Source organism: Elgaria multicarinata, chromosome 6 (assembly GCF_023053635.1).
Source record: "Elgaria multicarinata webbii isolate HBS135686 ecotype San Diego chromosome 6, rElgMul1.1.pri, whole genome shotgun sequence".
NCBI lineage: Eukaryota > Metazoa > Chordata > Lepidosauria > Squamata > Anguidae > Elgaria > Elgaria multicarinata.
The window spans coordinates 97137524-97152834 of NC_086176.1; the positions used below are offsets into that span (position 1 = coordinate 97137524).

The window sequence follows — 15311 nt, forward strand, 5'->3', positions numbered from 1 at the left end:
GAACTGACCAGGCCTGACAATAATGACCCAATAATGACCCTACCCCTGCCACTGAAATTAAGGAATTTGCACCAGATTTCAATTGAGGCGTGATGCACTCATGGCCCCTGGCCTGCCTCTGACAAACACGATCATCTGTCAAACCTCGGTTTCACAACTGTAAAATGGGATTCATAAACCAGAAGCCGTAATGGGAAAATTGAAAAGATGTCTGTGATAAGAATCAGAAAGCAGTTAATTTGTCTGCTAAAATATAATAAAAATGAGGATTAATAATGATAATTCAGCTTCTTCCTGGTTTGGACAAGCATGCCAAAATTGGCTGAGATGTAATTAAATCCTTTATATTTTCTTAATGAATCGAGGGGGATTATAAGTACTCGCTGGAGAACCAGAGCATAGCCCTTAGAAAATCAAATGTAATAATCAGGAACAGAAAATATAAAAAAACCAGAAGAAACTATGAATAAATCACTAATCTAGTTTAGGACAGTGTTATTCTACTAGAAATTGTGTCGGCAACAGATTGGAAAACTAAAGGGGTTGTTATTGTTGTGTTCCAGAGACCTCTCCTTTCTCATGACTCTGAAAAAGTCCTGACATCATAATATGCCCAATCCCATGAAAGATTCAGAATTGATTTATTATTATAATATCCATATGACTGTAATACATTTATCTGGACACTCAGAGGTTACAAAATACCATGCAAGCTTTTGAGTTCTACAGAACTCTTCATCAAGCAAGAAGGTAAAGAAAGCCGAAAGGGACGGGGAGCAAGCCATGGACTCTGCATTTGTTTAATGAAATTGGTTCAACAATACAACAAAACATGAAGTCAGAACCAACCTTTATATTTACTACAAGACTGGTTTTAACGGCATAGACTGATTTTTGTTGTTGTTAACAGTTGGATTATACTACTGTTCTAAAGCTTAGCTTTTCTCATAAATTTTGATTGTATTTTAAAACTACATATATCCCATTTATAATGTTTATTGTATTTTTTCTGTCTTGGGAAGACACTTTAGGAAAGCTGTACCCTAAAAGGCAGCCTAAAAATACTGAAATAAACAAAGACCCTGAGATTGCTGCTGCATAAGATTTCACACCTACAAGCACAGGCTCAACGAATGTATAGAGTAGGATCATACTGTTGGCCCCACTCCTAAGTAGGGATGTCTGTCGCTGGGAAATCCAGTTCTTTTTTGGCTCAACGGAATTCTGTGGCACATGTGACTTGCTTTGCATTGGCAAGCCAAGCGGTGAACTCCAGGGACTTTTTTGCACATTTTTGAAGGTTCTTCAATTTGCACACACTTCTGCACAATCACTGCAAACTGTGGCCAAATGTGTGCAAATTACACAAATTTGGGTGTAATTTGTGCAAATTTGGCTGTAATTAGTGCAAATTGCTCAGAAAGTTGCGCAAATTGCAGAACCATCTCTCTCTCTCTCTCTCTCTCTCTCTCTCACACACACACACACACACACACACCAAGAAACAAGCCTTAACAGGAAACCCTTAATAGTCTTTCCTGTCCAGAAGGATCCAAATACCAGCCTGGGTAGGTGAGATCACTCCACGGCTGTCAAAGGTATGAAATCGCCTAGGCAGATGCTGCAAATCAGTAGCACATCGCACAGGGCAGCCACACAGAAACCCAAAGGTTCCCTGCATGAGATCCAGCAGCCTTGACCGTCTCCCATCTCCTCAGGGCTCTCCTTCATTGTGCCTAAAATGGATCCTTTTGAAAGGAACCGCCATTATCTCCCCACCCACTAGTGCCCCAAGACTGGTAAGAGATGATGTGATCATGAGGATGCAGCTTCCATCTTGCAGGGGAAGGAATTCCAGGAACCATCTGAGTGAAGGAAGTATCTTTCTCCTGTCCTTCTCTTCAGCTTGCAGCAATAACATCCTATCCTACTTCATTTACAAGAACTCAAATTGTTTTCCTTTAAAAACCTGAAGACGTCAGCTGACAAAACTAACAATCTAAACTGAACAGTAAACAAAATGGATAATGCCAAACATTCTGCTGGTTTTTCTCCCAAATATCTGCAAGGGAGAAGGGGTTATAGAGCAGGGATGCAGAAGCTCAGGCCTGGGCCATAGGGGTTGCCAGAGGCCCTTTGCCTGGGCCCACCCCCTTTTCTCATCTGGTGCTTTACTGGCTTCCTGCCCTTTCCCCCCATTCTAAAAAGTTGAAATACCCCTCCTGAGGCTTCGTTATTGGCAGTAAGAGCTTTAAGCTAAAATATCGTCATATTTTGGCCACACCCTTTTGCTTTTCACCCTGCCCCCTTTGCCTTTGGCCCCATCCTCTACTGGAATGTGCCCCCAAGAGTTTCTTCTACATGGAATTTGGCCCTCCAGCCAAAAGAGGTTCAACACCATGCTTATAGAGGATCTGGGACCTAGCAGGTTAATCCTATTCTGAACCCTCTGTGTTAATGGACGGCATTCTAAGCAAGCCTTCTCTATCAGGCCTTAAAAGTACATGGAATCAACCACCGAAAAGGAGGAGGACCCGAAGAAGAAAGTCCTGGTCTATCTTCGGCCAGGCAGAGTTTTGGAACACAGGAAACGGCCTTATATTGAGTCAGACCATTATATTTATTTATTTATTTTATTACATTTATATACCGCATCACAGCTGAAGCTCTCTGGGCGGTTTACAACAATTAAAAATGGTAAACATTAAAAGTACACAAAATTTAAAAACCATCAAAACCATAAAAAACAGTATAAAAACAACAGTATCCATTTATCTCATTATACTGAGGGCTCATCTACACCAAGCAGGATATTGCACTATGAAAGTGGTATGAAAGCGGTATATAAAAGGCAGGAGCCACACTACTGCTTTATAGTGGTATTGAAGTGCACTGCAGGATCTACACTACTGCTTTATAGTGGTACTGAAATGTACTGACAACTGTTGGGGCCCCTTGACACATCTACACCAAGCAGGATATAGCACTATGGAAGCAGTATGAAAGCAGTATATGGTATGTGTCAATGGGCCGCAACAGTTGTCAGTGCACTTCAATACCGCTATAAAGCAATAGTGTGGCTCTTGCCTTTTATATACCGCTTTCATACCGCTTTCATAGTGGAATATCCTGATTGGTGTAGATAAGCCGAGTCAGTTTAGTGCTGTCTTCAGTTACCGGCAGCAGCTCTCTCTGGTCAGATCTACACCTCGCATCAAATCATTACTAATGTGGAATAAAAAGCAGGAAATAACACTTTGTAAGCGGTACATGGAATATGGATTGCGCAACAACAGTTATCAGTGCACTTCAATACCACTATAAAACAGTAGTGTAGATCTAGGGGGAGTCTCACCAGCTGCTTATTGAAGGATTGTATCGTAGTTGTCACCAACGGGGCACATGATGATCACTTGCTCCTATGGGGATCTCGGCACAACCTCTCATTTTTACCAGAATATCCCTGACTGTTTTTGTCGTGTTTCCCCCCCAGCTCTTTCACTTCCATTGCAAAGAACATTTGCGGTGTGCCCCCCTCCTTTGAGGGGTCGTTGCTGTGAGTTCCGGGCTCAGCGAACAGCCAACAGGCTGTGAAGGGCATGGGTATCGGCACGTTTTACCGCCATGTTTTCTTTTTTAATACAAACATATCTGTTCCGGAGCGCATATTATTCGACGGAGTTCCTATCCCCCCCTGTGTTGCTGTGTGTCTTTGCTCCTGCGCATCCCTCACGAGTAATTCAAAAAAATCCTGTGCCCTGTAGCCCTCTGCCTAGCCCCGCCCACTTCTACCAATACACATACAGAACTGCCGTAATGGGGCACATGTGCTTCCGCAACAGCCCTCCTCTAACTGCAGGACAGATCAGTTGTGTGTGTCCCGTGAGGGGTGATCAAGAAAGCGAGGAACCTTCAGGAGCATGCCTCTTCTTCTGTGAAAGGCCTGCAGGTGTAGATTAGCCCTAGCCTGGGGTTCCAGGCAGGTGTTTCCCTACCCTACCTGGAGATGTTGGGGATCAAACCTGGGACCTTCTGCATGCAAAACAGGGGCTCCACTACTGAGCACGGCTGTATCACTTCCTCATAAATCTAGAAGTTCAGTTACTATTGCAACAAATTCAGCTTTGCAGAATGGGAAATCTGCCTTCTGGAGTAGTAGATCATGAATAATTATGGGCTCAACATCTATCTTTGTAAGGATATCTTGTCTGAATGTTTTGTTTTTCTTGACCATGTGCTCTTGAAAAACACATTCCTCCCCTTCTCCCCCACGAAGTGATTAATTTTTATTATCACAAGGGCAACACAACAGAGGCTTTAACTGGATCAAAGTTTACTCCATTATCCAAACAAAGCAGGATGTGTCCAGCCTCTTTCACTGGGAAGAGACCATTTGTTTAAAATGCAGTTGTACGTTGTTCGATGAGCTGGGAGTCTTTCCCAAATGCCCTGTTCTCCTGCCGTTTGTTTACCAACCTGAGAATGGCTTATTCTACAAACTGGATAAACAGCCCAGATCATGGGCTTGTCTATATGTCCTGTTTGTCTCGTTCTTGCTATGCAGTGGTGCTGCACTATTTATATGATGCAGCCACCAACTCACAGCCACATTAGGCTTCTCCCCTCGAACTGCACTTTTTCGCAGTGTCAATTTACCATTTTTTAAAAGTTGCTCTGAGGTCACCATGTTCTTTCTCTCGTTTGTTGGTGGTGTCCTTGCTTCAGGTTGAGCCAGAGGGTATTCCTGGGGGTGGATCGAAGCTCAGGGTGGATCCAGGTTAGCGTGGGAAGACAGAGCAGAGGGCGGCCTTGATGAACCGAATGGCCACCGGCGCTACGGCTTTTCCAGCTGGATAGCCTATGCTCTCTCTTGCCATCAGGATTTATTGTTCCCACCCCACAGCGGTGATGCTGCAGGGTTTTGTGGGAACCAAACAGCAAAGTGTCATCATAAAGACACCCCTCAATAAAGAGCAGTGTCAGTCACAATGTGATAGTTATTTTTGCTCTATATGTTGGTTTCATTAATCCTGCTGCTCATATTAAGGGGACTCTGTACAATATCGGTTTCACCCAACCTGCTGCCCTAGACATCTATTGAACTACAAGACCTACCATCCCCAGCCAATGTGATGCTGGTTGCAATGTTGGAAATTGTAGTCGAACAGTGCACATATAATGTTTCAGGTTTCTATAACTAGGATGAGGGGGGTAGATTCCAAGGCCCTTAGAGAATGCCTGTCTCTGAGGGCCTTGAAATGCTGGCATGGAATGGAGCAAGGGGAGAGAAAAAATGTCTGTTGAAAAAGAGAGCTGGGTGACAGAAGAAGTGAAGGCAGCAGAGAAGAAGGAAAGCTGAAAAGGAAATTTAGGGAAATCAGCAGTGTGGTGAAAAAAAGAAACAGATGAAGATGAAGATGAAGAAGAAGAAGAAGAAGAAGAAGAAGAAGAAGAGCGAACCTCCACAACAGAGACTGGCCACAAAAGACTAAAGTACTGGGATGAGTCTTTCAAGATTATTATTATTATTATTATCATCATCTATATACCGCCCCACAGCCAAAGAGTAGCAGTGCATTTTACAGTGAACTGTGGCCTAAAGTTAGAGTTCTTGTTTTATCTCATTGTGGTTTCTTTTCTTTTTTGGGTGTGTGTGTGTGTAATAATTGTATTTATTTTTCCAGTATATACATATAAACAAATGTTCATAAATAAATGCATGTTCATTATACAGTAACCATTTTTACCACCCAAAGTTATAAACATAATTACTTTTCATTTCAGTTTTCATCTTTTATCCCTTTTATCCCGTTCCCTCCCTATTCCCTCCCCCCAGCCTGGTACATTTCTCATAAATTATCCCATTTCTTTTTCTGGGATGTTATATCACTTCTGTTTATCTCTTTCTTTATTGTTTTTATAGTTATTTTCTAACCTTACTTCTTTTCAGGACTCCCAGAGTGTCCTATAGGCCTCTGCCCAAGTTGTTCTGTTCATTTCTTTCTTCATATATTCTATATATTTTTGCCAATCTCTCTTAAAGTTATCTTTTTGTTTTATTCCTCTTTGTAATTTCTGTGTCAATTTTTCACTAATTGCTATTTCCCAAATTTCCCTTTTCCATATAGCTACTGTCAGCATCTTTGCTGTTTTCCAGTTACTTGCTATTAATTGCCTTGGAGCTGTCAGCATATATCCAATTAATGCTTTTTCTTTTATCTCTATATTTTCTTTGACAAAAATATTCAATAATAGTTCTGGCTTTTTATATATATTTTTGAGCAGTAATTTTTTCAATTTATCTAAAGACCCTGTCCCAAAATTTATTTACTTTTCCACAGTCCCACCACATATGTATTTGAGTTCCACTATCCTTACATCCTCTATTATCACATTGTTAATATTATTCTTTACCAAACATTCTGAAGTTTAAGTAAATTCTGTTAAATATCTATTTTGTTTGTCTCTGGAGTGATCACAATCTGCCCCTCCTCATACTGGTTAAAGAAACCTGAAACATTACACTGAACCTCCTCCGCTTCACTTAGCTCCACCCCTTTCTCCTCACTGCTGATCATTTGGGTGTTTTCCTGACTTTTGTGTACTTTTAACCCCCACCCCCACCCCATTCTAAAAGACTTAGGGCTCATCTACACCAAGCAGGATATTGCACTACGAAAGTAGTATGAAAGTGGTATATAAAAGGCAGGAACTACACTACTGCTTTATAGCGGCATTGAAGTGCACTGCAGGATCTACACTACTGCTGTATAGTGGTACTGAAGTGTACAACTGTTGGGGCCTATGATATATCTACACCAAGCAGGATATAACACTATGAAAGCAGTATATGGTATGTGTCATGGGCCCCAACAGTTGTCAGTGCACTTCAATACCGCTATAAAACAACAACAACAACAACAACAATAATAATAATTTCTTACCCGCCTCTCCATTTTGATCGAGGCGGGAACAACAATTAATGATAAAATACATAAAACTGAATTAAAACATAATATACATTGTTAAAAACATCCTAAAAACTTCTTAATAATAATAATAATAATAATAATAATAAATTTATATAAAAGGCAGTAGTGTGCCTTCTGCCTTTTATATATTATTATTATTATTATTATTATTATTATTATTTATTTATATAGCACCATCAGTGTACATGGTGCTGTACAGAGTAAAACAGTAAATAGCAAGACCCTGCCGCATAGGCTTACAATCTAATAAAATCATAGTAAAACAATAAGGAGGGGAAGAGAATGCAAACAGGTACAGGGTAGGGTAAGCAGGCACAGGGTAGGGTAAAACATACCGCTTTCATAGTGGAATATCCTGCTTCGTGTAGATGAGCCCTTAGTTACTGGGAATAGGAGCCGTAAGATGAAATATGCTGTTACTTTTGTCATTTTGGCCCTTTTGCATCCAGCTCCATCCTCTTTTGCCTTTGGACCCTCCAACCGCTGGAATGTGGCCACCAACAATTTTTCCAGAATGGAATTCAGGCCTTGGTTCTGCACCACTGTTCTTGAAGAAGGAATATATTCCAAAATAAAGAATACCTGGGCACTGTAGTTGAAAATCTAATGCTAAGCCGAAATTTTTGATTATTCAATTTTTAGCCATTGTGTAAAACAAAAAACTCTGGCAAAAGAGACTGGGAGTGGTAAGAATTTAAGTGCATTTTGTCCTTGGGGAGTGGGACAAGGTTTCCACATACCTTTTTAAGAGTAGGTAGTTGTTGAGGGGCTCTTCTTTCTATTTTTTTAAAGTTTTTTAAAAATACCCTTGGCACTTGCAGGAGCCCAGGAGTTCTTCCTGAATTCCTGTTGGAGAGGACAAGGTCATGTAGTGTCTAATTGGCATTCAGGAAGAATTGCTGGGCTCCTCCAAGTGCTGGGGGTGTTTTAAAAAAATAAATAGAAAGAAGACCCCTCACAACCAGATACACTTTACAAAGGTATGTGGAAACGCAGCCCCCCTCCCCAAGGACAAAATTCTCTGATTTTCTCCTCCTCCGTACAAAAGAGGCAGAAAAAGCAATGCCTTTTTGTCAGGGAGAGAAAAAGTTTCTGAAAACAGGGGGCAGGATTTGGCACAGCACTATTAAAAATGATTTAATTGAGTCTTGCATGTTAGCCCTTCACAGGACACATCTAGACTGTTTCCCTGTGGCCATGAGGTACTGTGATTAAAGTGCTACGTAAAAGCCCAGCTACCACAATGGGATTTAGCAAATCCTATCATTTAAAAGAGTACTTAGATCCGTCTGATTTATAAGGCAACATGCTATGTATCATTTTCATTTTTTAAAAAAACTTGTGGTTGCATTCTCCAAGCAGCTGGAGTACCTCTTGGCTGCCAAGCTCACGGAGAGGCCTCTTTAGATGCAGAACCAGGAAAAGAATTGCAGTCAATTCGCTCTAGTACGCTGCACCTAAAGGAACACATTTTGCAGCCTCTCTCGTTCGAGACGTTTCAACTATTTCTTACATCGTTTGTGTGTTTTAGGAAGGGCTTAGCAGTACTCCTCATGTAGCTTAAATGCTCCTTGCCAAAACAAAACAACAACAAAACTTTTTCTCAACCTTCCCAGGATTTTGCTTCAGACAAGAAGCTGTTGGGAATCTTTGCTACTGTTAGTACAGCTGCGGTTTTTAATGGCCATTGGGAAGAAAGCAACATTCAGATACAATTGTATGTCTTCAGTTTCTCTTCTTCTGCTGAAAATAATATAACCATATGCAAGAAAATTAAGGGCTGCAACGCTTCTCATGTTTGCTTGGCAATCAAAGTCAACCTATACCACTATCCTGGAGTCTGTAGTTGCTTAGGCCCAGAGAGGAAAAGATCAAACTCTGCCACATTGTTTTTTCTGAACATGTAGCTCAACTCAGTGTCACTTTTATTTAAACAGGCACGGCAGTGCCTCTTTAGTTAAGGCTTGACTGGAAAAAAAAGCATTCTACCATGATAAAGGGGTAATGGGGTGTGTGTGTGTGTGTGTGATTCCAACATTCATAAAATCAAAAATGTTTCACCAATCTTCCTGAAATTTACATGTGCCAGAAAGAAATGCTTTTATATAACCTGAAAATTTCAAGAAGGTTGGTGAAAGATTGAGGGAAGGAGGGCAGTTTAAAGAAGAAAAAAAATCTCTCTGAATCAAAATGGATCTGATAATTTGGGCTGGCAAGTATTTTTCTCCATGTTCTCTGATGAAATTAGCACTTACCTAATTAAAATCTTGGTATCATAACCTACTGCCCTCCAGATGTTTGAGATTACAAGTCCCAGCATTCCTGACCATGGGACATAATGACTTGCAATGATGGCATTTGTGACCATGGGCCATACTGACTTGCAATGATGGGAGTTGTAGTCCAACACCTTTGGAGGGCACCAGGTTGGGGAAGGGCTGCTCTAAACAAAAAAAGAGAAGTAGGTGGCCCTAAGTTGTTTGTCAACAGTTTTCCACAACCCCACAGTCACATCTGCATATCATATTCTCCATCCTGTCCTCATGGTTTTTCTGCTTTAGGAGAATGAGAATTTTACTTGCACTTTCTGCCTCCTTCAGGAGGAAGTGATGTTAAGGCTTGTGGGCCTTAACTCCCAATTTTCCTGCTTTTTGGTGCTTGGTTGAAAACTGTAGAGCCTTAACGTTGTTTTGCAAACTGTAGGTTTTTTGTTTAATGAATTTATTTAGCTAGGGTGAGCATATGGAAAGGAGGACAGGGTCCTGAATCTTTAACAGTTGGATAGAAAAGGGAATTTCAGCAGGGGTCATTTGTATGTATGCAGCACCTGGTGAAATTCCCTCTTCATCACAACAGTTAAAGCTGCAGGAGCCCTGTCCTCCTTTCCACATGGTCACCCTAATTTAGCATGGAAGAGTCCAACCTGAGACATGGCTGCCCCTAGAGGCACAGGCAGGGAGGCGATTCCAGGAATAAGAGGATTTGAGGGCCTTGCTATGATATAGTCATGCATACAATTCTGCCCACCTGTACTATGTGGTGCTGCTACTTCCTATACTTCAATGTCTCTATTAATCACTGACACATCAGTCCTTTGTAGAAATAATAAAGGAGCTTGTCGCATGTTAAAGACTAACAAATTTATTATGGTGTAATTTTTGATGGACCAGAGTCCACGTCGTCAGATGTACAAAATGTTGTGCTAAGTTTGCAGGCATATACAAATAGTTGTGGGGAGCAGAAACACATTCTGGCATTGGTAACCTAATCAGCACCTGCAGTGGAATAAAAATCCATTCTCTTGGTTTAGGCTTCAGGTGATGGAACTGAACTTCTTGTAAAATACTTCTGGAGGTATCACTCCATGCATCTGAACAAGAGCGCTCCTGTCCACAAAAGATTATGCCATAATAAATTTCTTAGTCTTTGGGGTGCAGCAAGATTCTTCAATGTTTTAATTGAATCAGATTAACATAGTTTACATCCCTGGAAACAGTCCATAGCAGACCATTGCCTCTATTTTGGCCACAGCTAGACCTAAGGTTTATCCTGGGATCATCCAGGGTTCGCCCCTGCCTGAGCACTGGATTCCCTGTGTGTCACCTAGATGAACAGGTTTGACCCCTGGGCGATCCAGGGATAAACCTTAGGTCTAGCTATGGCCTTTGTCCAAAGTCGTGCTAGGAGCTGTCAGAACGTGGAAACTATCTGTTTTATAAGTGTTGTGTTCCTTTGTAGCCAACTGAGGGTCTAACTAAAGGCTATACAGAGATGCGTGTAACTAATTTCCAACAGGTGCTATTTTCAAAATGAATAACTATATTCATATTAGTTTCCACTTACAAACGTTGATCATTACAATTTACCAATACGCACCTGATGCAATGCGCATGACACAGCATTCCAAAAATAAAACAAATGAACACTAGTAGAGCATCCAGTTTATAATTTTTTATATTTATTTGCTTTTTTTAATAATCTAAAATTTAATATTTTATAGCTTTAAATTTTTAAAACATATACATATATAAACTAACTTCAAAATGTGAAACGTTTCAGTATAAAAAAACAGCTTCAGTCACAAACAAGAGTATGCTACAATACCACCTATAAGCTAAGCCAGAACCAATCAGGAACAGGCCAAACCTCAATGAGGGAGCATGAATTAACAATCATGATCTCCCTCCTCTTTACATTTCCCCCCACAACAATCCTGTGAGGTCGGTAAGGCTGAGAGTCGGTGGCCCCATTCAGAAGACACTTTAAACCACAGCTTTTACCACGGTGGTTAAGCCAGAAAGCCAGGCTGTGTTCAGAAGACACCTTAAACCATGGCTTTAACCACGGTGAATAAGGCTTTTTGGCTTAAACACTGTGGTTAAAGCTGTGGTTTAAGGTGTCTTCTGAACACAGCCCAGCTTTCTGGCTTAACCACCATGGCTAAAGCCATGGTTTAAGGTGTCTTTTGAATGGGGTCATTGACTGTTTCAAAATCACCCAGTGAGCAGAGTGGTAGAAAGCATTAACGCTCTCCTTCCCCAATTTATTTTATTTTACTGTATACATAGCCAAAGCTAACCGGGGCAGGGCACACTAATTAAAGCCATGAAATACAAGATGATGAAATACAATATGAAAGTTTAAAACTACAGCATAAAAATAATAACCACATTAAGTGCAAAGATTTAAAATACAGTAATAAATTAAAACCCATGGAAACTTGAAAGACTAAAATGGCTGGGAAAATCAGAACATCTTCACCTGGCGTCCCATTACTTCTGTGCCCTATATACTGTCCCTTTTCTTTTCTGTATTTAAAAACATGGATTTGGGGGTTTTGTTGCACAGGTCTACATGTAACATTTAACTAAGCGGTCTACATTTCAATAATCGGCTTATTATGGGCATCTTGTATCAAATAGCATCATCAGATTGGGGGGGGGGGGGGTGGAATTGCATTTCCCTACCATCGCTTTGGGCTCATCTACACCAAGCAGGATATTGCACTATGGAAGTGGTATGAAAGTGGTATATAAAAGGCAGGAGCCACATCAAGCAGGATATAGCACTATGAAAGTGGTATATGGTATGTGTCAATAGGCCCCAACAGTTGTCAGGGCACTTCCATAATGCTATAGAGTAATGTGGCTCCTGCCTTTTATATACTGCTTTTATAGTGCAACATCCTGCTTGGTGTAAATGAGCCCTTTGCCTCCTGCTCCTGTCACACAGTAGGGATGAACAGCTTCCTCTTTCTTCACACGGGGAAGAAAGAGGAAGCAAGCAATGACCACATGGCCCATTCAGTGGGTGTTTTATCATGCTGCTTCTCCTGCACACAGCAGGAAATGGCGGCAAGTTTTGACACAGCCGAAATAATTGGATTTTCCAGGTCTTTTTTTTTTTTTTTTTTTTGTGAAGGGAAAATGAGCAGAAGGAGTGGGGGCGGACGGCGTTGTGAAAAGGAGTCGTGAAAATCCGTGAGTGGGCAGAAACAAGCATGCAATGAAACGCTCATCTGATGACACCCTTAGGCTAGATCTACTCTACTGCTTTATAGCATTATTGAAGTGCACTGATAACTGTTGGGGCACAAGTCACATTCAATTTACTACTTTCACAGTGTTATTTCCTGCTTTTTATTCCACATTCATAGTAATTTGACACAAAGTGTAATCTTGCCTTAAAGTTGTTTGCTCCCTTTGTTAGAAAACACTTGAATTATAGACAACAGACGTATTTATAGTTAAATATCAAGTGTTGATGGTCTTTTTTCCTTTTTCTCTCCCCACCACCCTTGCTGGATGCTCAAAATAAAACAACGTTAACATAATAAAACCAGAACAGAGTGGCTGAATTAGCAACCCAAACCGGAACAAAACAAGCAACGGTTGAAGTTGAAATAAAATTAAATCAAATCCAAAAAAATGGCTCCGTGCCAGAGAAAATGAAAACCTCATGGCTAGGAAAACTCCAAAAATATATTCTCACAAGAATTGATCAATGGCTTCTTTTACAGCAGGAAAGTATCTTATATTTGGCTGATATATGTTCAGCTAGAGAAGGAGTGGGCAATCTTTTTTTCCATTGATAATAGAATCATAGAATAGTAGAGTTGGAAGGGGCCTATAAGGCCATTGAGTCCAACCCCCCTGCTCAGTGCAGGAATCCATCCTAAAGCATACCTGACAGATGGCTGTCCAGCTGCCTCTGGAATGCCTCTAGTGCGGGAGAGCCCACAACCTCCCTTGGTAACTGGTTCCATTGTTATACTGTTCTAACAGTGAGGAAGTTTTTCCTGATGTCCAGCCGGAATCTGGATTCCTGTCATTTGAGCCCGTTATTCTGTGTCCTGCACTCTGGGATGATCGAGAAGAGATCCTGGCCCTCCTCTGTGTGACAACCTTTCAAGTATTTGAAGAGTGCTATCATGTCTCCCCTCAATCCTCTCTTCTCCAGGCTAAACATGCCCAGTTCTTTCAGTCTCTCTTCATAGGGCTTTGTTTCCAGCCCCCTGATCATCCTAAACCATTTCCAAACACCCCAACCTATCTGTCCCTCAAAGCAGACATAACAAACAAAGGAAAACAAAATAACCACCAGGTTTTAATGTCCCAAACCTTTCTTGAATAAGTGGGCCAGGAGGGAGGTGCACAATCACAACTTTTGAAGGCCATTGCACAAGCCTGGAGCCAAAGTGGAAAAGGCCCTGCTCCTTACTGCAGATGGCTTCAAACTCCTGCTTTTAAGGAAACGCAGGGCTAAACTAAACATTTGGCTAATCACACAGAGTGGAGCTATCTGCCTTTCTGCAAGCATCCGTGGCCGTGATTTGGATTGGGACCATGGAACTCCAGGAGGTGGGCTTAAAAGAAGGGAGGGAGACGCCTCCATTGACACTGTGGTCCCAGTCCTAATCAGGACCACACGCATAAGAAGAGCCCTGCTGGATCAGACCAAGGGTCCATCTAGTCCATCACTCCTTTTGCACAGTGGCCAACCAGCCATCGGCCAGGGACCAACAAGGCAGGACATGGTGCAACAGCACCCTCCCACCCATGTTCCCCAGCAACAGGTGCACACAGGCTTACTGCCTTGAATACTGGAGATACCACACAACCATCAGGGCTAGTAGCCAATGACAGCCTTCGCCTCCAGGAATTTACTTACACAAAGGTAAATAAAACTATCCTGCAAAGCTCCACTGTTCATGATTAGCTGAAGGTGTAGTTTGTTCCATAGGATACATCCTTTGGTAATGATCTCAATAGGTGGAGAGGTTCAAAGGGAGAGATGTGATTCAGTATTAATGTACTGTCTGTAAACTGCTGTAAATATGTGCCCTGCAGCACGCATCTAGACTGGCCTTTTGTCACCAGATATATATCAGGAGCAGTTCTAGAGCACATGGACTGTAGTAACCAAATGCCTTGCCTTACGTGCATCAGGCAGAGTTTAGCATGTGTGCCTGAGACGCATTTTCTTGTAGCACTCACCCTTGCTTGTGGGGAGAGAATCGCTCGCAGACACCAGTGCCAATATAAACAGCAACAGACAAAGATCCATACTTCTAGATTCTGCAACTGTAAAAAAAAAAAGGGGGGGGAAGAGATTTATATAAAGCTCACTAGAGTAAACACTTGTAAGAGGCAAACACTGTTTCACCTGTCTGCTCATTTAATGGCTGGCTGGATGGAATTAAGCCAAAGATTTATGAAGGAAGCAGATTATAATAAAGGTTATTGCCCTGTAAAATTTTACTGTGTATTACAGACTATAAGCAGCAGTAAATCCCACTCCTGGAAGCTGCTCCCCCATGAATTTTGGAAGGCAGTGAAGGATTTCCTGGGCATATATTGGTTTTATACCCATGTCACTGTCAGTTCTTCATCCAAAGAAACCTGGGGGTTGTAATGTGGTGAGGATGCTCAGAATTTGTTAGGGAGACCTCTCTTCCTTCCCAACCCCAGCTGGCCATAGAAGAGGGAAGAACTGTTAAATCATTTTAAGGGAGCAATCCCAAACTCCAAAGGAGGAAACACAGGGCAGTACAGCCCTCCTTCTTCATGGGCAGAGAGGGAGGTCTGTGGTTGGAGACCTCTCTATGTGATGGTGGAAACCTCCACTGATGCTGCTGACCTCCTGATGGTTCCCTGTGTGTGGAGGACCTAGGAACAGGTTGTTCAGAGTAGGGTGACCACATGGAAAGGAGGACAGGGCTCCTGTATCTTTAACTGATGTACAGAAAAGGGAATTTCGGCAGGTGTCATTTGTATGCATGCAGCACCTGGTGAAATTCTCTCTTCGTCACAACAGTTA

At 41.7% G+C, this 15311-nt stretch overlaps 1 protein-coding gene across 1 annotated transcript in view; it reads right to left on the reverse strand.

Annotated features, from left to right (window-relative positions):
- The window catches only part of GHR (growth hormone receptor), a 172836-nt gene that overhangs the window by 87569 nt on the left and 69956 nt on the right, over window positions 1-15311 (reverse strand). Inside the window, exon 2 of the mRNA XM_063128110.1 lies at window positions 14489-14575. Within this exon, the coding sequence (XP_062984180.1) occupies window positions 14489-14558 (70 nt within the window). The 5' untranslated portion in view covers window positions 14559-14575. The remainder of the gene's footprint in view (window positions 1-14488; window positions 14576-15311) is intronic.